The sequence below is a fragment of the Polypterus senegalus genome, chromosome 4 (assembly GCF_016835505.1).
Source record: "Polypterus senegalus isolate Bchr_013 chromosome 4, ASM1683550v1, whole genome shotgun sequence".
Taxonomy (NCBI): Eukaryota; Metazoa; Chordata; class Cladistia; order Polypteriformes; family Polypteridae; genus Polypterus; species Polypterus senegalus.
In genome coordinates, this window is record NC_053157.1 from 74,730,761 (window position 1) to 74,755,140 (window position 24,380).

A 24,380-nucleotide genomic window follows, 5' to 3' on the forward strand; every position below is an offset into this window, starting at 1 on the left:
GGTCTGTAATATTATGGGGCAGCCCTGCTAGGATTGGCTGTTCTTACTTTGGGGGACTTCTGGCTGACCATGTAACATCACGGCATTGGAAGTACTCCTAGGTCCGACATAAAGAGGAGTCAATCTGCCTCACCCAATCTGAGTTGCAGTCAGGTGCGGAGGAAAGATGAAACTCGCCGAGGAAGAGAGAGAAGAGAATTGTGTTTTGTGTTGCGAATAAGAAAGAAGCCTCTGTAAAGGTACTTTATTAAATGTATACACTTGTTTGAATCTGGATTTCTGTCTGTGAGGTTGTGTATAGGGTTTGGGGCTCTCTGGCATCCCTTAAAGGTCACAACACTTGCAAAGCAACAGTAAAGTGGATGTTAACCTCTGTGAAGTGTGACATATTAACACCTTGTGATCCCCTGGTAAAATTATTAGTAAATGAGTGTGTTATTTGATCTTATTAAGCATTAATTAAGGATTCACAAACCTTATCCTGAAATATGCAATATCAAGAGACGCATTATTCCCATATGAGCCACCAAGGTGGTTATTTTAGGTTTCACGTTGCACAGACATACTGTAAATAACCTCTCTATTGACGCTTTGTGTTATTAAGATGCCTTTGCTGATGTCTTACCACAATACAGTATATGACTAATGCATTCATCACAGGTGATAGCCTCAACTAAAGTGTTAACCTAACAAACTATTCCTTAATTTTGATGTTTCAGATTAAGTCTTTTCCATGTGATTTGTTTCTTTTTTCTTTTTTTTTTTTCTCTGTGATTTGTGATTTGATTTTTGAAGTGTCAAAGCAAGAAAAGTTGAGTCCCAGTCTACGAGGCCAAAAAAGATCTTTTTCCCGGGAGCTGAGGTCTTAAGAAGTTCAATAAATCAACCAAAGTAAGTAATAATGACTGAAACAGTATAACTTTGTTTAGCACACAGTTTTGTGAAATGTGACCCTAAAATACATTTCACGTGCAATTTCTCAATTTGTGAAATGCAAATCTTTCTAAAATTAGGTTTTTGTGGAGTTTTTACATTTTTTTGAGGTGGAAAGAAACAATACTACTTCTCACTCCCTAAGGGTTATTTTGCCACCAAAACTGCTGTTTTCTTTCTTGCCTGTACTTCCAACCATAGCCTCAATGTCCTGTCGTGGGCTCACACACAAACACTGTGAGTCTTTTTAGTTTGCTGATTTACGCTGTGGTAAACTGCCAGTGGCCAACTGCGAACCCACAACCTCTGGATTCTAATGGCCCACTATATCAGCCTCTTTGTCAGTGTGAGTCAATGTCAGCATGTGACTTTGGGAGGGAATCTTTTTGAATTCAGGGACAACCTGGCATTCATAATTCATCTAAACTTGGAGTCAAATTAAGAGTCACATGCTGTGAGGTGACAAATATTCCTCTTGTACCCCTGAATGTTATAGCAGTAAATAATGTTGGGATACTTTGACATGACTTGCAATACTATTGCCCTCAGGGACCAATTAATAAATTCCACATTATGAAACAGAATGAATAAGCACTTTTCTTCCCTATCTAGTCAGATTGCTTAAATTGAATGTTGTACATTTGTGCAATCACATCTTTTCATCTATTTCATGACTTTGCTTCGAAATATATTTAATAACATATAATGTTAATCATGGTTATGGCCTGTATCAGCAGATGTGTTATAAGATCACAGAAGGTAGACCAGGGGTCCACAATCACGGTCCTGGAGGGCCGCAGTAGCTCCAGGTTTTTGCTCCAACCCAATTGCTTAATAAGAGGTACTTATTGCTCAAGTAACACTTCTGCTTCACTGTAGTTGTCTCACTCATTATGATTTTGAACCCTTATTGCCTATTTTAGTTTTAATCAACTGTATTCTTGTTTTTTAATTGCTCCTAATTAGCAATAACATGCAAATGACAAAAGAGACCAGCATTTCTCCTTTTAGCTTGTTACCATTTACACCTGTGTGTATTTATTGTGCACTATTGGGTTTAATTCAATACCTGGAAGGAAAGTAAAGGGAAAAAAGTGAAGGACTGAGAATTACTCATCCATTTTAGCCTTCAAATCATTTAGAGGATATCCTTAGAAAGGGGAAGAAAATGTAGGATATGAGAATTACCTGACATAGCAGAGTTAAAGCACTAACAAGCCATGAAAATAAATTATTGGCAAGAATTGCTTTCTAATTAAGCAACCAGGTTAGAACAAAAACCTGCAGCCACTGTGGCCCTCCAGGACTGTGATTGAGGACCCCTGAGGTAGACCATTTTTGAGCATCCCCAGAATGGACAGCAGAAAGGTAATTTATAACGGAATAAGGGTATAATGGAAAGACAATCGGAAAATCACAATAAAAGTTTGTACATTCCCCACCCCTATAACTGGTGGCACCAAGAGCTGTTATTGAGGCACATAAAAGGTTGTTTGGCCCTTTAAAGTCTGGGAAGGGCACCTAGGACTGACAGAGGAAGCTCAAAGCAGATGATCCCAGGGGTTTTCTAGGGTTAACACAGAAGTACTTCACAAATACCAGAAGTAATCCTGGAAGTGCTCTCAGGATCAGACTAAAAAAAAAGCTGTCCTTACACACATGCATGCACCATTTTCATTCAGTCGCATTCTACATCTCATTCTATACATCCCCTGCATAAACATTTTATGGCAGGTGAGACACTGTGTTTTGATTTTATTACATAAGAAATTATTACTCATATAAGTTAAATTTCTTACAAGCTCTTTAATTCAGAACCAGAAGGTTTCACAAACCAAAAATACTAACAAAGCTAACAAAGCTATCATAAGTGTGAATGTAATGATTGCGGGCCGGTGTGGTTCCCCTCAATCATTGTCAGATAAACTGAGGTTAAATTATTATCATCAAACATATTTTTTCAAGAAGATTTAAAAGTCAAAATTTAGAATTATTTAAAGTATAGCTCAAAATATTTTTACAAACACAACCTCAATACGATCGTGAAATAACACAAACCATTGTGTAATGTCATAATATAACACACATCCTTTGTCCAGATGAGTCATCATTGTAAAATGCAATGCCTATGTGAAGATAATTTGCATTCATGCTGCAAATCAGGCAGGTGCTCCAGACCGGATAGCGACAGAGGTCACTGGACATTGATCAAGGGTGCTTAGTGTCAGAAAGAATGGTGTTAGAAAGAAACTCACTTGGAAAGTGGGAAGAAAGGCCAAAAAATGAAGGAGGATGGAAGGAGCAAGCAGGAGGTACCATAAGGTAGGACAGTGCAGAGTCAGCTTACCAGGCAGATAGGACCACACTTGTATGGTTTGTTGTTTGCCCCTTGTAGTTCATGCTTTGTTACCTCTGCATGTGACGATGCCGGTCCCCTCCAGACTCCCTCTTCACATATGGAAGTCTGTAGAACCCAACACCGTCGAAAGATATGACTGAGATGAGCTGACAAATGACGACAAGTCTCAAATGAAGCCAGGGGATGGGGGAAAGTGCTCAGGTACTTTTATTAAAAACAGTCAAAAACAAAACCAAAAAGTGTCCACTGTGCAGTGTTCTAAAAAAATTACATAAATAAATCCATAAAAACCAAGTGAAAGTGGGGATAAAAACCCTAATAAATCCATTAAAATCAGAGGTTAAAATGCAGTCTAACTCTTCACAATCTCAGCCCACCTCCTTCTCTTTCTCCCCAGCTCACCCATTACAGCAAAGACTCAGCAGCCCCAAACTCCTTTCTGTCGACCCCTGTCTTGGCTGCCTCCAAACTGCACAGCCAGACTCTTCTGAGGTCTTCCTTCGCGCTCACTCAGTTGCTCCTCAGATGCTTAGGGAGGTCATCTGCCTTGCTCACCCCACTCTATCTAAGTCAGGGGTCTCCAACCTTTTTTCACCTGAGAGCTACTTTTACTTAATGAAAATGGCAGAGAGCTACTCATGTTTTCTAATGTTTATTCTCAGAGCTTATTTCAACCCAAACCAACTGAATAAGCTTGTTTTGCCTGAACATTTACAAAATGTTGGTGTCCACAACTCACATTTTGCATTAAAACTTCATAAAACATATTGAGTTCACCTGCAAGTGCATTTTGTATGTCTGTATGCATTTTCTCGTGTATATCACACAATTGAATTAAAACATGAATGCTGTAACAATGCAATTACAAATACACAGATATGACTTCTTCATTTGTCATTTTGTCCCATGTCACTGTTTCACTTCACAAGAGTATTCACATGTCCAGTTGCATGTGTGATGTGTTTTTTAGTTAGTCAGATGACTGGCACTGCATGGAGCCAACAAGAGAGGCAGGTGTATGGTGGAGTGGAGCCACTTAGGTTCACTCTTATGGAGTCATTTAAATGTTCATTTGTCAATCTTCTTCTAAACTTTGGTTTCATGACATTCATGTCAGACTCACGGAGGTATGTAGACCCAAACATAGCAGACATTTTCAGAGCTGCTTGGTGAAGATTCTTATAGTTATCTGGCTCTAGAAAAGCTGAGAATGCTGTTGAGACTTTAACTGCACATTATTTATATATTATATATTACTAATATATAATATGCAAAATCCCATGTCTGTCTGTCTGTATGTCTGTTTGCTTTTCACGAGAGAACTACTTAATAGATTTAGATCATTTTTTTTTCTATAATCTGTTTGAAAATTCCGGTTGATTTTGCGACTTCTTTCATTTCGCTATGTATCATAGTTTGCTTGCAGCACCGATTTATTTGCGTTAATCTGAGTGAGATGAAGCGGGCAGAGGGGAGTGGGGCAGGGCCTTCCTCACTCATGCTGCAGCCTTGGGGCGTGTACCTTACCCCCGCCTAGCTAGCGAATGAGAGAACTACTTAAAGAATTTAGATTGGGTTTTTTTTTATAATTTGCTTGAGCATTCTGGTTGATTTTGCGACTTCCCTCACTGCGCTAAGAATCAAAGTTCGCTTGTGGTATGGATTTATTTGTGCGATTCCCAGAGACACGCAGCGGGCCGAGGAAAGGGGCCTTCCTCACTCACTTGCCAGTTTCGAGGAGTGTTCCTTAACTCTGCTTAGCTAGCTAATGAGAGAACAATTGAATTCAACTTTGTTTGATATATAAAATAAAGTGTTACTTTGGTGTTGATGAGTTTGAGTCCGGATAGTCTCTTAAGTGTATGCCACATTGAAAAGACAGATTGCAATTGAGGTTGTGGATCATGATTTTATGTTAAAAGGATCATGATATGATTTTTTGGAAAGATCACCCAGCCCTAATTTGACTAATCAAGTTTTCAAATTTATGTAGGATTCATTAACCCTTTGGCGAGCTACTTCGAAAGGGGTTGTGAGCTACCGGTAGCTCACGAGCGACGTGTTGGAGACCCCTGATCTAAATATTCATGGGGCGAACTAGCCCCTAGAGCACCACAGCCTTCACTTCTTTATGGGGCCCCAGCTCGTACTGCCTTCTCCTTCCACGTGGCCAGATTGTCGTCCCAAGACTGCTCTTCACTCGTCTTAACCTCCTTCGCGATCTTGTTTTCTTTTCTCTCCTCCTGATCCCCCTGTGCCAGCCACATGAAACAATTCAGCTCCCCTCAGACTGATTTTGTTGAAATTTGACACATTTATTCTTTAAAGAAATTCATCGAGTATAGTTCAGATATAGTTAATATACAACTATATAATATACAACAAATCAGTTCCTTTCCAAATTTGTAGTTATTTAATCTCTGTGTTTTTAAATAATATGCTAGATGGGCAACTTATTTTAGTTTTCTCCTTTCATATGGTAATATGGAAAGTGATTTTATGCTAGAATTGGTCATTTTCAATAGTTTGCTTTTGGTGATTATTGGGTATACTTTCAAAAATGCTATACTTAAGAAAAGCAAGCAACAGTTATTCACAGACCCTCCGACACTAACACACATCTTCAATGCCATTTTTTAATTGTTTGATTAAGATCTGCCATGTCTGAAAGCTATTGAGCCACCACAACCCTATTCAGGCTGCGTTTTTAACTACCTGACTGTGAAAAAGCAAATATTTAATGTAGTCTACTAACACATGTAATTGCAGTATATTTTCACGATTATTTTTTAATATGACTTATTGTTACAATCTATTTATAATAAGAATCTTATAACTGACTTTTGGATGAAGTAAGTGAAATGCTCCAGCTTTTATATTGGTTAAATTAGTTGCTGAACGCACCTGAAAGTTATGCCATGTGTATTTTTTTCTAACACGTTTTGTAATAATAAGGCCGTTCTTTTATATATTTTTCTCTCGTTTGCTGTTTTTGGGTATTCTCAAGAGTGTCCACGCCTGGCTACACATACTTTACTAAGTACTATTACACTCAAAGTGGTAACAATATTATGGATTAGTGGCTCTGCTCTACAATGCTTTTTCTGCATGACAGCAACACTTGCTCCTTACACAAACTACAGTCTTTTCGTGTGTCTCTCTAGGTTCAATTTGTGTATTGAAATTAATAACCAAGCTCACAAAATATATTAACTTTAAAACAAACTAAAACTTTTTAGTATTTATCAATAAGTTACTTATTATATGACTTTTCTGAATATTGATACCACCGGAAAAATGCTTGTGTGTCTGAAGATGTTTTTCATGTAAGGAGATGATTATTTATGGGTTGCTCTAAGCTTCAAATGGTTTTGTTTCCAACATGCGAATGAGTAAAAGCATCTTTTTCACATTTTCTGCTTTGGTCTGAGAAGGAAAAGGAGGTTAGGTGGCTCACATGTATTTTGAACAGCGGCTTTCTTTTATGTATACCGATATATGACTGATGGTTTTTTGGAGCGAGCATGTTCAACATCAAAGTGCAAGTATTGCATTCTTATTCATCAGTTTTGATTTGAAATACAGATGACAAGAAACATATTCAAGGCAGAAGGGGAATGATGGAAAAAGATTGATTATATCTTGATGGAAAAAAGATCTAGTAACATGAGAACTCCATACATCTACTCCTTGTTTTAGGTTTGTGAGTCATAGCACTATGAAGAACAAGGCAGAAAACTGCAGGGCACGCTAAACACAAATTTAGATTTTAGATTTAGATTTAGATTTGCCAATCAACCAACACCATGTTTTTAAAATGTGGGAGAACACTCATGAGGGGCAATATTCAGTGGACAGCTCACTTTAAATGCAGACATGGGGAGAAAATAATTTGATGACAGATCATGAAGTAATTCGATACGGCAATCACATCATTGTATTTAAATATTTTGATATATCACACAGTATATAGTAGAGCATTTGGAGCTATGAATGCAGTCAGTTTTCCAAATGTTCACTTTACAAAATGAAACCTAGACAGATACTGTATGCTACATCTACCAATTTACCAAAAACTATACAAATATAAAACAAATATAAGCAGTCAGGGGTGAAGTAGGAAAAGGTCATCGTTATCATTTGTAGTAATTTATAAGCCAATTTATTGGAGCGTCTTTATGGTGTCAAAACGTTGTCACATGCGTGCGCTTAGGAGGCAGTCAACAAGCCCAAAGGTGAATGAAACACCACGAGACAAGGGCTTGATGTGCGTTACTAACGTCTCTCTCTCTCTATCTTTTTAGTTAGCCAATAAAAGGTGTCATTTTGCTTGGCTTTTCTCTTTCTTCATCAGACAAATAGAAGAAAAATAAAACATTAATTACTTTCGGGTACCAAGATGGCTGCCAAGACATCACTTCTGGCACCTGCAGATGACGTTACTTCCGGCCGTTCCCAATGACGATACTACCGGCTTCATCTGATGATGTCACTTCCGTCATTACCTCACTTGAGGTAATGTATCCTCCCACAGTTTCAACATCATCTCGTGCCAACTCACTTCCTGTCGCCATTTTGTCCTCTGTATATAAACGCCATCTTTGACTGTGATTGTATTAATCGCTACAAAAATTATTAAACATGCTTTTTGATCACTGCAAAGTCTTTGCATATTCTTTACTTCTCCAACGGACATTATACAGGGACGGTCCCCAAACCTTACTCCTTTGTGGAAGTGCTTTATCGGTGAGAAAACTAATTACAATGTTAAGTGCTGCTGTATTCCAGCTCCCGAGATACCACCTTGTACTTTGGTTCAGTTTCCATTAGGAGATGTGTGAAACTTCTATGTTTTTTTTCCCAAAGTACTCTAGTTTCCTTCCACATTCAAGAGACATGTGAGCACCTGTATCAGTGTGTGCACGTGTAGGAATTCATCATATAGGGCTTTAATTGTTAAGTATGCCGTTTACTGTTATTTTTTTAATTGTTTAAATATTAACTGTGCAGTTTCTTCTATGTGTTGTGGTCTCTACCTTAAACTGTCATAGGAATGACGTGATTTGTGTAAAATGTAGTTTGTTTCTATTGTGTTGTGTTTAGACAATAAAAACTGGAAACAGAGGATGTTTTGAGAGAGAACGTCACAACCTTTACCAGGAACTGCAAGAGAATCCAACAGGACCATCTTAACAGCATCATAGGCCCCCAGGGCAAAGTAGTGCTCAAGGGCCCCTGTTTTGATAGCAAAACAGAAACATACATAGGCATCAGAAGCATTGTGGGCCCTTATGCTCTTGGGGCACCTGGCCAGTGCCCATTGAGTGCATACATCAAGACGGCTCTGAGAAAAAACAGTAATTTAAAGCCAAAGGATTAAAACTATCAGTGCCTAGAGAAAGTCAGTTCTGGGAGATTTTTGTTTTTGTGGAGGCAGATCGGGCAGAGACTTATAATGCACCAGTAGAACTAAAATATTTTCAGGGAAGAGAAAAGGGTGATATGGTAAAATACATGAATTAAATGGCAGTTCTTTGGGTAAATAAGAAAGGTCAGAGAAGAAAGACCAAGATGGGTCCACAAAGACTCAGACAACAGTAGTAGTGGGCAGAAGGGCATCTCAAAACACAGAGTATTGCACATTGAATTGAGGTGAGATCAGCTAATGTTTGTGAGGCCAAAGTAGGCATGTGGTCACCATAACTTTGAAGATTGCAAAAAAATGTCATCTGGTCTGACAAATCTCAGTTTTAATGTGACTGCTAGATACTGTATTAGGTCAAAATCTGGCCAAAATAACATTAGTCCAAGGACACATCACGGCTTGTGCCAAAAGTGCAGGCTGCTGGTAGTAGTGTAAGAATTTCTAAATGTGTTCTTTGCATACAATTCAGGTATCTTCATACCCACTGAGTATCATTTGAATGCCATGGCTTTCCTAAGCCTTACTGCTGACCACCCATGTACTGTCACACCACAGGCTTTTCCTAAAGGACAGCATGTCACAGGAATTGACTTCAGTTGAATCTAATGCCATCCATCCATCCATCCATTAACCAAACACAGGGTCACGGGGGTCTGCTGGAGCCAATCCCAGCCAACACAGGGCGCAAGGCAGGAACCAATCCCAGACAGGGCGCCAACCCACCGCAGGACACACACACCCACACCCACACACCAAGCACACACTGGGGACAATTTAGAATCGCCAATCGACCTAACCTGCATATCTTTGGACTGTGGGAGGAAACCCACGTAGACATGGGGAGAACATGCAAACTCCACGCAGGTCTAATCTAAAGGACTGTGCAATCTTGTGAAGCTTAGTATAATAAAGTGTCTTTAGCATGAGGTCAAATGGGAAGATGGCAGCCAGAAATTACGGGAACTTAATGTGAGTCATCTTGGGGAAAAAAATCTCTAAGGAATCATTGACCCCATGAAGAAGGAGAAGAGGAAGAAGGAAAAACAAACTGTTCTACTTAGGCAACATTTAATAACTCGACTATATTACACTGTGTGCAGCAACATACTTTTATATGAATCATAATAAAAATAAATATGAGCACTTATTCATTTCTTTTTATAGGGTTTGTACATATTGTGTATATTTTTAGGTTTATATCATTATTACTGTCACATGTACAGCATTCACTGAAATTCTTCCTATCATGAAAACAGTTAATCCAGAAACAATCTGCTGGACTGCAGAATGGACATTCGCTCACCAGCTTCTTTTAAGTCCAACACATCTGTCTGAATGGTCGGCAAGTGAGGTGCTGCTAGGAAAAAGTAGCCATACTAGGAGATGTGTGTTTGTTCAGGATACTTCAGCAAGGGTGGGAGAAAGTATTGTCAAAGCCAGACCACTAAACCATGGACAAAGCCAAAAGAAGAATACTCAGAAGTCAATTAGAAAAAAGCTACTGTGACAAAACCTAGACTCAAACAAACATCAAAGTCAAATGGAGAACCACCATGAGTTAATAACTGATTGAAATCACATTACAATAAGCCAAATACAAGACCATTTATGAAGTTGAGTCAAAAGTCATTCCACCACCAATAGCTAGACACAAAAAAGTTAATGGAGTCAAAAAGAAAATTGCTGTCAGTGAATTAAAAGTGGCCATCACCAAGAGTGTTGGATCCATAACCATGGACACTGGTGTAACATTGGTGATGTGGTGCTTAATGCCTTCTGGAATTAAATCACTGGCTTATCATGTCCTGATAACTCGGCCACAAAATGTCAACTTATAAAAAATGGCAATGATGAAGACTTGAAAAACAAAGATAACTGTTTATTTGTCATTAAATTATTAATACAAAACACTCATGTAATAACATTCTCTGATGTACAACGCTATGGAGGAATATTTCGGACAAAATGAAATAAATAAATAAATGCGTAAATAAATAAAAGTACTGTGAAATGTGAGCATAAATAAATAAATGTTTCATGAAATGACAGCCTTAATAAATAAATATGTCATGAAATGAGAGCATAAATAAATAAATGTGTCACGAAATATGTTTTTCGTTGCTTATTTATTTATTTATTTCATTTTGTCCGTAACATTCCTGCAAACCGTCATGAAATACGGCTTGAAATAAAACTGTCACCTTCACTCGTCAAAGTTGAGAGGGTGGGCTCTAACACGCCCTCTAGTTACTGATTGGTGAATCGATAGCACAAGAATTAATTAGAAAAATGCTTACTACTGCCGATGAAATGGATTCTGCCGAAGATATTACGTATTTCAGAGAGAGAATTGAAGATTTATCGGAAGAAATTACAATGTTGGCGGCCCTTTTAGACTCCGATATCGATGAAACTGTTTTTGAAATTATCGAAGAACAGGTGGAACGGACTCGACTGCACTCCAGTTCAGGTGATGCAGTACCCTGCTCTGGACGTCCATCCTTTGACATTCCAGCTGAGTCAATAGAACACCTTTTGTTATGCGGTTTAAAAGTACAACAGATTGCAGATCTATATGATGTATCAGAGAAGACGATCACAAGACGAATGAGCCAGTTTGATATACGGTAAGCTGCAACGGCTGTATTAGTTTAGGTACTTTGACATGGAATGCCCAAAGCAGCTCCACCTAATATTTTGAACTGAACAACTTTACCACTGATCAGAGCTGTACAGTTGTTTGAAAAAGTAGCTGCGAATATGCAACTGACTTTCTACTCGTAAAACAAGGGTCAAATACTCAGTTCTAAAAGGGCCGCCAACATTGTAATCTCTTCCGACAAATCTTCAATTCTCTCTCTGAAATACGTAATATCTTCGGCAGAATCCATTTAATCGGCAGTAGTAAGCATTTTTCTAATTAATTCTTGTGCTATCGATTCACCAATCAGTAACTAGAGGGCGTGTTAGAGCCCACCCTCTCAACTTTGACGAGTGAAGGTGACAGTTTTATTTCAAGCCGTATTTCATGACGGTTTGCAGGAATGTTACGGACAAAATGAAATAAATAAATAAGCAACGAAAAACATATTTCGTGACACATTTAATTATTTATGCTCTCATTTCATGACATATTTATTTATTAAGGCTGTCATTTCATGATACATTTATTTATTTATGCTCACATTTCACAGTAATTTTATTTATTTACGCATTTATTTATTTATTTCATTTTGTCCGAAATATTCCTCCATACAACGCTTCCAAGAAACCCCAATGGAGCTGAAGAAAATGTATTTGAAGCAAAAAAAACAAAAAAACACAATAACACTTACCTGCATATGTTAGCGAACATCCAAAATGTTGAACCCTGAAACTTCTTAAATGAAGTTTTGAATTCTCAAGACTCACTTTATGAACCTGGTTTATGATGTGCAATGGAACTAAGGTTTTAAATGCTTATTGAAAAGAATTGTATAAAAGTTTTTTTTCCCATTTTCATTTGATGTTTCATTTTTGTAATATACTGTACACTCACCTAAAGGATTATTAGGAACACCTGTTCAATTTCTCATTAATGCAATTATCTAATCAACCAATCACATGGCAGTTGCTTCAATGCATTTAGGGGTGTGGTCATGGTCAAGACAATCTCCTGAACTCCAAACTGAATGTCAGAATGGGAAAGAAAGGTGATTTAAGCAATTTTGAGCGTGGCATGGTTATTGGTGCCAGACAGGCCGGTCTGAGTATTTCACAATCTGCTCAGTTACTGGGATTTTCACACACAACCATTTCTAGGGTTTACAAAGAATGGTGTGAAAAGGGAAAAACATCCAGTATGCGGCAGTCCTGTGGGCGAAAATGCCTTGTTGATGCTAGAGGTCAAAGGAGAATGGGCCGACCAATTCAAGCTGATAGAAGAGCAACTTTGACTGAAATAACCACTCGTTACAACCGAGGTATGCAGCAAAGCATTTGTGAAGCCACAACACGCACAACCTTGAGGCGGATGGGCTACAACAGCAGAAGACCCCACTGGGTACCACTCATCTCCACTACAAATAGGAAAAAGAGGTTACAATTTGCACGAGCTCACCAAAATTGGACAGTTGAAGACTGGAAAAATGTTACCTGGTCTGATGAGTCTCGATTTCTGTTGAGACATTCAAATGGTAGAGTCAGAATTTGGCGTAAACCGAATGAGAACGTAGATCCATCATGCCTTGTTACCACTGTGCAGGCTGGTGGTGGTGGTGTAATGGTGTGACGGATGTCTTCTTGGCACACTTTAGGCCCCTTAGTGCCAATTGGGCATCGTTTAAATGCCACGGGCTACCTGAGGATTGTTTCTGACCATGTCCATCCCTTCATGACCACCATGTACCCATCCTCTGATGGCTACTTCCAGCAGGATAATGCACCTTGTCACAAAGCTCGAATCATTTCAAATTGGTTTCTTGAACATGACAATGAGTTCATTGTACTAAAATGGCCCCCACAGTCACCAGATCTCAACCCAATAGAGCATCTTTGGGATGTGGTGGAACGGGAGCTTCGTGCCCTGGATGTGCATCCCACAAATCTCCATCAACTGCAAGATGCTATCCTATCAATATGGGCCAACATTTCTAAAGAATGCTTTCAGCAACTTGTTGAATCAATGCCACGTAGAATTAAGGCAGTTCTGAAGGCGAAAGGGGGTCAAACACCGTATTAGTATGGTGTTCCTAATAATCCTTTAGGTGAGTGTATTTTTGTTGTGTGATTGCTTTAAGAGTGAGGTGGATAAGTACAATATAGAGGTTTTATTTTGGCCTTTTAACGTCCATCCGTCATTACTAAAGTGTAATGGCACATTTGTTATACAAATCTGTTGGCAAACCTTGCTGTTTATTAGAATTCAGGGTTCATTACAGATACAGCCTGCAATGGATGGATGCTTAATGTTGGTTCCTGCTTTTGCCTAGGCTGTCAGGATATGCTTCACCTCCCCACAACCTGATAACAGAAATAGCTGATGCAGAAAATGGAAGAATAATTCTCTTGTAAATAAATGATGAAGAAATAATATTGATGAAATAACAAAGTAACAAGAATAAACATTTTGTTCATTTAATAGTGCACATAATGATAATATTCTGTACAGATGTTATAAACAAAAGATAAACATTTATTTAATATTTTAAATTCTGAGTAACATTTACAATGCGATGGCACAAGGTAAAAAAGAAGAATATCTGAGGTATAAATACACAAATACTGTTAAATAAAGTTTCATTGTCATGCTTAATCCATTTTAGCAGTATACATTTATGTGATGATGTTTGTATTGCAATGCTATATACAGCAATAACATAGGTATCAGATGTTTACAGGAAAATGAATATTGTAAATAACAATTTTAAAATATAAATTTATTGAAAAAGACAAAAAAAAAACTTCATTAAAATGTTTGGTAACACTGTTCATGGTAAACACAAGTAAATTATTCATATATTCCTTCTTTAAATTAGCATTCATCCACTTCCATTCCCATATTGACATAACTTTGTATTCCCAAATATCAACATATTTGACATTTACTTACAGTAAAACCTGTACTTACAGCATGTCTACCTTTATAAAAGGACCACTGGATTAAATCACTCTAGAACTTTTCTGTGAGACCACAAGGTATACACTATCAAAATAGTGATAGATTAAACAATATGGCCAAAAAGTAGTCATTAGAAATTTTAAAAACACTAATTGCTAAAATGTTTTTCTTTCAAATGTGAACATTTTTTGTTTTTTATATAAAGGGTTTAGTTTGGATTAAACCCCGTGTTAAATTAAAAAAAAGGGTTTAGTTTTCCTTGAAGCCGAGTTCAAGCGGAAACGTTTCAGCTTTGGTTGTGCCACATTTGATTATGATTTTCTAAAGTTAAGGTATTCTTCACATTTGTATTTTATCTCACTGCAGTGATGAACTAATAAATGCTGTAATAACAGCACAGCTCAAAGATTAAAACCCATGACTGAGAGTCATTTGGTCCATTTGGTAGCAACTCCTTACAGGTTTAACTGATCATCAGACATTCAGCCTTATCTATCTATCGAACTATCCTGGCAATAGTGTACCAGACACCATGCTCTACCACTTCCAATATTTCTAATATCACACATAACTTTCACTCATTCACTTCTTCTGCTTGTACACTCTGTGAAACATTAATACAGTACACATATCCACAGAGACTTCCATACACAGCTACTTCATTGAACTGCAAGATTTATTTACAAATGATAATGTAATCGCCACGAAACAGCACAATAATTGTCTACATTATATACAAGGTCAACTTTTTTGCTTCCCAGAAGCAATAATAGCCTCTTGTCACATAGGTACGTGTCAAGCATTGCAAAGAGCCAATGTTTTGTTGAGTCCAGTCAGGATCTTCCTGAGGGGTTCTGAACTCAAGTGAAAGCAGCATCAAAAAAAATAATATTGCTATATTACATAGATGTCCCATCCTTTCAGGTTCTGGATTGCAAAATCCAAAACATTGCAAACGTCCTAGTATGCTTACAATGTTTCTTCGTTTCTGAAGAATGTTTTTTGTCGAGTGATACCAGATGTAATTGATTTCACATGTAGCGTGTCTTATTCGACACAGTAAGTAAGTAAAAATTACTGAATTATTTTTCAGTCGGTGGATTGATGAAGGAGTCCCGTATTCTAACCATTTCTGCTGCACATAAATGTCCAAATATCTTATTGTACCATTCTGGAATACGGCCTCTGCAAAAGAAAATGGGATTGGAGGAAGAAAGATTATTACGTGTATTAATACATTTAACAGGCAGTCCATCTTACAATTTGACATAGTTCAGATTATTTCTATTTAGTAGTTAGGGGTCACTAGCAGGGTGGTCAGATAATAATGGAAAGAAAGCATTAGGGCACTGTGTTAGATCACACACTCCATTCACAAAAGTGGGCAGATAGTAATTTTGCTAACACTTAGAAAGAATAAGGAGGATAATCACTTCTTCAACTAAGACAAACAGTCTTGGAGCTGTTTTTGCCTTTACGAATGTAAACAGACAAAATCCACGAGTCAGCCTCCACCATAGGACTTTGTCTGGTTAAAGGATTAAGCATGGAGGAGGTATACGGTTAAAGGCATTTCCTAGTCAATGTAGAAAAGACTAGAAGCGTCAGTGACCTCTCATGACAAGGGGTTAACTCACAGATGTGTGCTGCAAAATCCATTCTCAGGAGGAAAGGTTGAAGGTCTGGTTTCTTTTAAATGATTAGACATTTGATCAATAAAAATTCTAAAGACTAAATTGTCTTGCTTATGGAGTTGAAGCCGAGAGGACATGGCTATTGTAATCAATATTGTGAAAAACCTTTCAGCCTATTACTGACTCCAGAGTTCATTGATGAAAATGCATGAATTAGTCATACAGCTGTTCCATAGCTTGGCAGAAAGCCTCTAGAGATTTATGAGATTCTTACATGTGGACAGAGCACCAGAATTACTTTTAGTCTACAGATTTAAAGGAAAAATATTTTTTTGAACCTTGCAGTTTCAATGTTAGTTCTCTTAGTGCTTGTTTAAAACTTTTCTACACTGATACAAACCTGCAGTCAATCCTGCAAATGTAGGTGAGTTTGGACTTAGCCGAACCAACAGGCTCAATCAGGTATCGAGAGGTTAGCACATTGACACGAACACCCATGAGGGGAGCAGCATCATAATCCACAGAAGTGGCTACGAGAGCACAGGCTCCTTTTGGCAAATCTGTGGTCCACGTCCTGCAAACAAGCAAACTATGTTAGAAAATTCTGTAAATCTCTACAGACTCTGATAGCATTTTCCAGAATTTTTATATCCGTTAAAAACGGTCGAGAGCAAAACCACAAAACAGTCTAAAATGACAGAGCACTGGCATACAAAGAAAGTGAAAATGTTTCTAGCCAAAGCTCATGTCAATTAGGCATTGCTGTCAAAAGAATTGCAATTCTTTACCTTAAGACTACATGATCCCGAGGGGTATGTGGGGCCATGCTGTTCTGGATATATTGGTAGACCTCAGTCTGGTTATCCAAAGTTTCAATAACTTTGCAGTCTAAAAGATCTTCGTCCCAGTAGTGTTGTTCTCTGAGCACACGATTCAAGACATCTTCTGGAGTGGAAGGAATCTCCAGACTAACTTTCCATAAGCGAAGTGGAAACCCATCACCCACCTGGAAATAAAACAACATATACCGACAAGTTATTTTTTAAACTATCTTACCATTACAAGTGGGAGAGAATACATACTAAAATGACATAGTCTAATGTGTGTGAATTTTTACTAATATTGGAAATTTTTTTATTCCTGATAAGAAACAGTTCATTTGAAATTTGAAAATTCACTGATCACTATCTGTTCTGGGCTGGCGCCCTGCCAGGGGATTTGTTCCTGCCTTGCGCCCTGTGTTGGCTGGGATTGGCTCCAGCAGACCCCCATGATCCTGTGTTAACGATATAGCGGGATGGAGAATGACTGACTGATCACTATACTCATTTTGACTTTATCAGATGTTAAACAGTGTTAAAAGTTCCTTTATATTATTTTAAATGAAGTATACATATTGTAATTCTTATGCATATTACAGTATTTACCAAATATTCAGTTTTCCTCCCTCCTTTCAAACACAAGTACTTTAGGCTAATTGGCCCAGTAAGACTGTGAGTGCAGCCTGCGATGGAATGGCACTCTGTATGGTGCTGGTTCATATCTTCAATGGCTTGACTGTATATGTGCAATTAAGTTAAGTTATGAAGAAACTACCCCCAGGTTACTAAGTCTAGAATTTGTCCAAATGCACATTGGATAGGTTTCATGGGATACTTTTCCACATAGCACCAACATAAAACCATTTTATGACATTCTGGATGCAGAATTATCACCAAATTGTTGCAAGGAACATTCAAAATATGTGATTATTTGTATATACGAGGATGCTTTACCAAGGCTGAAAATATTAATCGGCACATTAATTATGTTTGCATGGCTCTTGTTCGAGGTGGCTTTCAAGTGTATTGTTGCTTTTATGACATTGCAGTTTACTATTTGAAAACAAGTACAGTGTTCAAAAATATTGCTAAGATACGTACTGAGCAGCATTCAACACAATTATGACACAAGTGACACACAGGCTCTGAGCTACATGACACATTTTATTACACTGTTGGCGAATTTCATCTGATGTACAGCCAACACCAAGCCTGGCTTGCACTGTTCAGTTTATTTATAATAAAACAGTCTCTGACAAATGTATGCTTAAACGTTTGTAAACACTATATGACTGTCATTGTTTCTCATTGTTCTACAATACATTCTAAAAAACATATATTGGATTATCGCCTCCACTAGTTGACTGAGAATAGGACAATATAATTTATTTTGGAAAGTTTTAAGAATAATAAACATCTAAAGAGGCTACAACTGAAGTTGAAATTTGACTAGTTTGATCCACTAACCATTTTCTGAACCAACTATTTTCATTGTTGGGTCAATGGAACCTAAAATCTATTTCAGTAGCATTGACCGCAAAGCAAGAGGTGACCCCTGGCAAAACACAGAAAACATTCATTCATCCATCCTTACATCCAATTTTTGAAGACTCAATCCAATTATCTATCTCAGGCACAAGGATGGAACCAACCATAGGCAGGTGCCCCACCAATACTTGGCACACTCACATATACATGTACACCTATGGGCAATTGAGAGTCTAAAATATTAGTCTGTAAAGCACAAACTAGAAAACATCAACACAGTGCTGAAAACAGGCTATGATGAAACTGCCAACGGTAATTATAATTAGCATTTTCTGTGTCACTGTCAAGCATAAAAAAGTACACATATATGAAAAGGTTTGGGAACCCGTCTTAATTCTTTGGATTTTTGTTTATCATTGGCTGAGCTTTCAAAGTAGCAACTTCCTTTTAATATATGACATGCCTTATGGAAACAGTAGCATTTCAGCAGCGACATTAAATTTATTGGATTAACAGAAAATATGTAATATGCATCATAACAAAATTAGACAGGTGCATAAATGTGGGCCCCTCAACAGAGATATTACATCAATACTTAGTTGAGCCTCCTTTTATAAATATAACAGCCTCTAGACACCTCCTATAGCCTTTGATGAGTGTCTGGTTTCTGGATGGAGGTATTTTTGACCATTCTTCCATACAAAATTTCTCAAGTTCAGTTAAATTTGATGGCTCCCGAGCATGGACAGCCCGCTTCAAATCATCCCATAGATTTTCAATGATATTCAAGTAAGGGGGCTGTGACGGCCATTCCAGAACATTGTACTTCTTCCTCTGCATGAATGCCCTTGTAGATTTCGAACTGTGTTTTGGGTCATTGTCTTGTTGGAATATCCAACCCCTGTGTAACTTCAACTTTTTGATTGATGCTTGAACATTATCCTGAAGAATTTGTTGATATTGGGTTGAATTCATCTGACCCTCGACTTAGGTATGTAGGTAGCAGGTGTTTTTCTTGGAATGCGGTGTTGTTCTTCTGCCATGCAAAGCGCTTTTTGTTATGAACAAATAACTCATTTTTTGTCTCATCAGTCCAAAGCACTTTGTTCCAAAATGAATCTGGTTTGTCTAAATGAGCATTTGCATACAACAAGTGACTCTGTTTGCGGCGTAAGTGCAGAAAGGGCTTCTTTCTTATCACCTTGCCATACAGATTTTCTTTGTGCAAATTGCGCTAAATTGTAAAACGATGTACAGATACACCATCTGCAGCAAGATGTTCTTGCAGGTCTTTGGAGGTGATCTTAGGGTTGTCTGTAACTATTCTCACAATTCTGCGCATATGCCGCTCCTGTATTTTTCGTGGCCTGCCAGACCTGGGTTTAACAGCAACTGTGCCTGTGGGCTTCCATTTCCTGATTACATTCCTTACAGTTGAAACTGACAGTTTAAGCCTCTGAGATAGCTTTTTGTAGCTTTCACCTAAATCATGATACTGAACAATCTTTGTTTTCAGATATTTTGAGAGTTGCTTTGAGGATCCCATGCTGTCACTCTTCAGAGGAGAGTCAAAAGGAAGTACAACTTGCAATTGACCACCTTAAATACCTTTTCTCATGATTGGACACACCTGTTTATGAAGTTCAAGGCTTAACGAGCTAATCCAACCAATTTGGTATTGCAAGTAATCAGCATTGAGCAGTTATGTGCATTCAAATCAGCAAACTTACAAGAGACCCAAATTTTTGCACAGAGAGTTTTTCACATTTGATTTGATTTCATACAGTTGAATACTGTTACACCAAAAATCTTTATTCAGAAAACACCCCAGTACTCAGATGTTGCTAGGAAATGAAAGACATACCACTGTTATCTTTATTGTTGAAAGTAAATTATTATCAGGCTGAGAGGTCAGAGGAATGGTGAGGATGCAGGGAGCAGAGTTGGCGAAGGTGGATGAGTTTAAATACTTGGGATCAACAGTACAGAGTAATGGGGATTGTGGAAGAGAGGTGAAAAAGAGAGTGCAGGCAGGATGGAATGGGTGGAGAAGAGTGTCAGGAGTAATTTGTGACAGACAGATATCAGCAAGAGTGAAAGGAAAGGTCTACAGGACGGTAGTGAGACCAGTTATGTTATATGGGTTGGAGATGGTGGCACTGACCAGAAAGCAGAGTAGACAGAGCTGGAGGTAGCAGAGTTAAAGATGCTAAGATATGCATTGGGTGTGACAAGGATGGATAGGATTAGAAATGAGTACATTAGAGGGTCAGCTTAAGTTGGACGGTTGGGAGACACAGTCAGAGAGGCGAGATTGCATTGGTTTAGACATGTGCAGAGGAGAGATGCTGAGTATATTGGGAGAAGGATGCTAAGGATAGAGCTGCCAGGGAAGAGAAAAAGGGGAAGGCCTAAGAGAAGGTTTATGGATGTGGTGAGAGAGAACATGCAGGCGATGGGTATAACAGAACAAGATGCAGAGGACAGAAAGATATGGAAGAAGATGATCCGCTGTGGCAACCTCTAACGGGAGCAGCTGTAAGAAGAAGAAGAATAGGGGTTCCCAAACTTTTTCACATGACTGCAAATACACAATGAGGTAACTATACAAATAAGCTTCCTGTCCCCCGCCCTCAACAATTTAAGCAAAATAGGCGGTGGCGTGTTATTCTCAAGCAGAAAATAGAAAATTCTAGAAACCTTTAAATCAGAGTACTATATAAACAAAGAGTAGGTCCTAAAAAGCAATTGTTAGCAGAATTTTGAGGGTAAATGGTTTTAACCAGGCACAAGCACACATCTGTGTCAAAAGATGGTAATGACTTCTTCAAGGATGTTTGCTCATCAGACAACAGAGTATAGTCAGCACAGAATGGGAGCATGACTTATCAGAAAGTAGCAGATCAAAGTCAAGCCATCTGATCATGTGCTAAGCTAATTACCTTCTTAAAAGAGAGTTCTGCTGGCTCTGGAGTAGAACAGCTGTCCCAGCCTTTAAACTTTTCCTTGGCTTCTTTGAGAAGGCCGTCCAGACACTCCTGTAGGTAGCCCTTAAACCCTCCAGGCTGTCCTTTACTATTACTCACTATGTCTTCAAGTTTTGGGGGCTGTAATGTTTGCTCCAGGTATGAATTTCTACAGCGATTCATCTCCTCTGGAATCTAAAAGAGAAAAAAAAAAGTAAAATAAATATAATATAAAAATATTGTACATGTTGAAAAATGAATGTTTTTTTTATCTGTTATCTGTAAAAAATATTTTTTTTACATTTGTGCAGCTAGGTGTAGCTTATTAAAATTAAATTATAAAAATAAGTGTACACTGGTTGTAGCTATTGTAAGAAAATAAACTCATAACTGTGTTAAACCTGTGTTCAACCTATTTGTCAGATTTGTAGATCTCAACAGCCTTATTTCTGCCTTTCGTTCATCCAATACACTAACACAGCTTTATGCAATTTGCTAACACATGTTAATAGCTCACAAGTATGTCAAAAAGGTTTTTTTTTTAAGTGATTATAATAAGACAGCAGTTCTTAGTCTAACCTAATTTTTAAACAGGTTTACACCCAGTAAAATATTATTCAGACAGGGTGTGGTACAGCTCCAGGCTATGCTGAAAATCATTTAATGGACAGGTATTTGTCAGACATGTGTCATTAAAAGGAATTTAGGGATCAACCAACAAATTATAAAAATGATTGTGTATGGGAATCCATACACAAGTCCTTACATGTGACATAACCAGTAATTTGCACTGGTTGTGTCCCATGCAACCATGACAAAATGTTCGCAAACATTGCTGTTACAAAGTAAAAGGAAATATCTCTTTATCTTCTGGTATCTTAATTAGCTATGTTGACTACTATAACTCCACAGGACAGACAAGAACACTGTTACCAGAGGAAATGGCCAGCTCACCTGGAAAAGCTTTTTGCATTCAGCGATCATGTGGGACAATCCATGAGTAGCTGCCAGATTCTCATTCAGGTCTTTCTGATCAGGTTTACCAAGGCTGTGCTTCCTATGCATCACTCTAAATTGAAAACAAGTGAGACAATGGCTAAGTTACTACTCAACTGCACTTGGCTCATACAAATGATGAATGCTGAGAATTTAAAATAAAAAAAATCTATTAACAATTTAATTGATATTTAATTTCATGAAAAATAAAAGCAATAATGGGGAATCATGCCATTATACTTAAATACAGAATTTGTTTAAACAAAACTAGCAAAAATGGTAAGTGTAAGATACAGTATCTTGTGAATTTGATCCTAGGTCAAATTTCTAACAAAAGTTAACATTCCTAACACACATACAATAGTATGTTTAGTACAGGTGCCCCAGGTGAGTCCAAGCCCTAAACAGGGTTAAGTAGGTTTAAAAATGGATTGATGAACATGAATTAGCCAAATGGTAAAAGTGAAGTTATGCAAAGCACCTCATGATGGTGCACTCCATTAAATATGCCTTATCAAAAAAGAAATCAACAACCCAAAACTATTGTAGACTTCTATTAAACGTTCTTTTGTTTTGCAAGTGAACACAAGTGGCAGGAAAATATGCTGACAGCAAGCAAGGTTCTTAGCTTCTGACAATTCTATCTTAGCCATCACTGTTTACCTTGGAGACGAGTTTTCTCTCTTGAGGGTGTTGAGGTGAAACAAAGAAGGAGCCAGACACACGGCCAGGTTGTTGTTGGTCATCTGATTCTCTTTTACCGCAGCGGTGACGTCACTGAGGAAGTAAAGCAAAGTCTGCAGCACCTCCCTGTTTTCATCTGGCAGGAGCATAATAGCTGCTTTGATAGCCTGGAGCCGCTGGTCCTTCGGTACATCTGTACAATGCAGAAAAAACATTTATATTCAATACAAAATAAATGCATATAAAGATATCATTAAAAAAAAATGTAAAATAAACATTTAACAAAATCCACAGATATTGCCCACAGACCATAAAGAAATGAAAGATGTGAAATGAAATCTATGAAAACCCTCATGGAAAGTTGTTTTAACTAATTGCATTGACAACACCCATAGCTGCGGAATATGTGTGGATTTAAAATTTCCTATTTGCAAATCCAGCACTCAAACTACAAAAAAGACAACTGACTGCAAACAGAAGGACAGTGTCAACTCTGTCACATTTTAAACTTAAGCAGTCCTCAGTAGTTGCATATGAATAGAGGCACTTATGTAGAAAACATGATCTGAATTCCTGACTGATGGTGGAATTCAGATTAGTTCTGCTTTCTGTTGTTTGATTTACAATCTCCATATGAGCAAGCTGAGAAAAAAAGAGTGGCTGGTGACAAGAGTGTAAAATCCAAAGCAAACATTAAACATAACGGGCACATCAATCACAACCGGGACTGCTCTGATCTGTAATGAACTTTCAGATCTTTTATCACACCACATTTATTTGTAAGATATGGTACATCCTATCTAGATGGCAACACACACTAAGCTTGAAGATGCCTTAGTCTGACTTATCAGAATGTCTACAAGTTATCTTTCAAAGAAACTGGGGGCTGGAGACAGGCCCAGATCAGAAGATTACTGCTGTATTTGTTAAAAAAAAACAACAAAAAACACAACTTTAAAGCTTTTTGACTTTTATGCACAAACCTACTTACACTGATAGATTTGAAGAAAGGTCTCAGAGAGCTTGCTGGTTAAAAGGGGTTCGGGTAAGTCACGGAAGTACTGCTTTAACATATCTGCTACATCGTAGGCCGACTGTCCTTCATAGCTTATGCTGTCCGTATAATTTTCATTCATTAGTCGTAATGCTTGAATCCTTGATTTTACCCCTGATTTTCTAAACAAGCCAACCTAAACAGAAGATGTAATAATATAAAGTCAAGTTTATTTTCTGTATAGAATACATATGTATATCAATATATTATATTTTCATAAAAAAGAATTTGTTTAAGACAAATGAATACAACTCCAAAGCAAAAATAATACATTTCAAATCTCTTTTAAAATTAAACCATTCACTCCAGAAAATAATTGCCCATTTATTCTCTGAATTTGCCAATTTCATCACTGGGTGAAAGGAAATAGGACTACTGGCAGTATGGTTCAATGGCAGAAATCAGCCCCAGATGGGATGCC

The 24,380-nt window shown here is 37.8% G+C and overlaps 1 protein-coding gene across 2 annotated transcripts in view; it reads right to left on the bottom strand.

Moving 5' to 3' along the window:
* Positions 1-14,339: 14,339 nt before the first annotated feature.
* The window catches only part of dlc1 (DLC1 Rho GTPase activating protein), a 166,891-nt gene continuing 156,850 nt past the window's right edge, over positions 14,340-24,380 (bottom strand). For both annotated transcript variants that reach the window (XM_039750905.1, XM_039750906.1), the window contains exons 8-14: positions 23,897-24,095; positions 22,885-23,098; positions 22,180-22,294; positions 21,202-21,420; positions 16,739-16,956; positions 16,351-16,524; positions 14,340-15,501 (exon numbers count right to left, since the gene is read on the bottom strand). In XM_039750905.1, the coding sequence (XP_039606839.1) occupies positions 15,399-15,501; positions 16,351-16,524; positions 16,739-16,956; positions 21,202-21,420; positions 22,180-22,294; positions 22,885-23,098; positions 23,897-24,095 (1,242 nt within the window). In that variant the 3' untranslated portion in view covers positions 14,340-15,398. The remainder of the gene's footprint in view (positions 15,502-16,350; positions 16,525-16,738; positions 16,957-21,201; positions 21,421-22,179; positions 22,295-22,884; positions 23,099-23,896; positions 24,096-24,380) is intronic.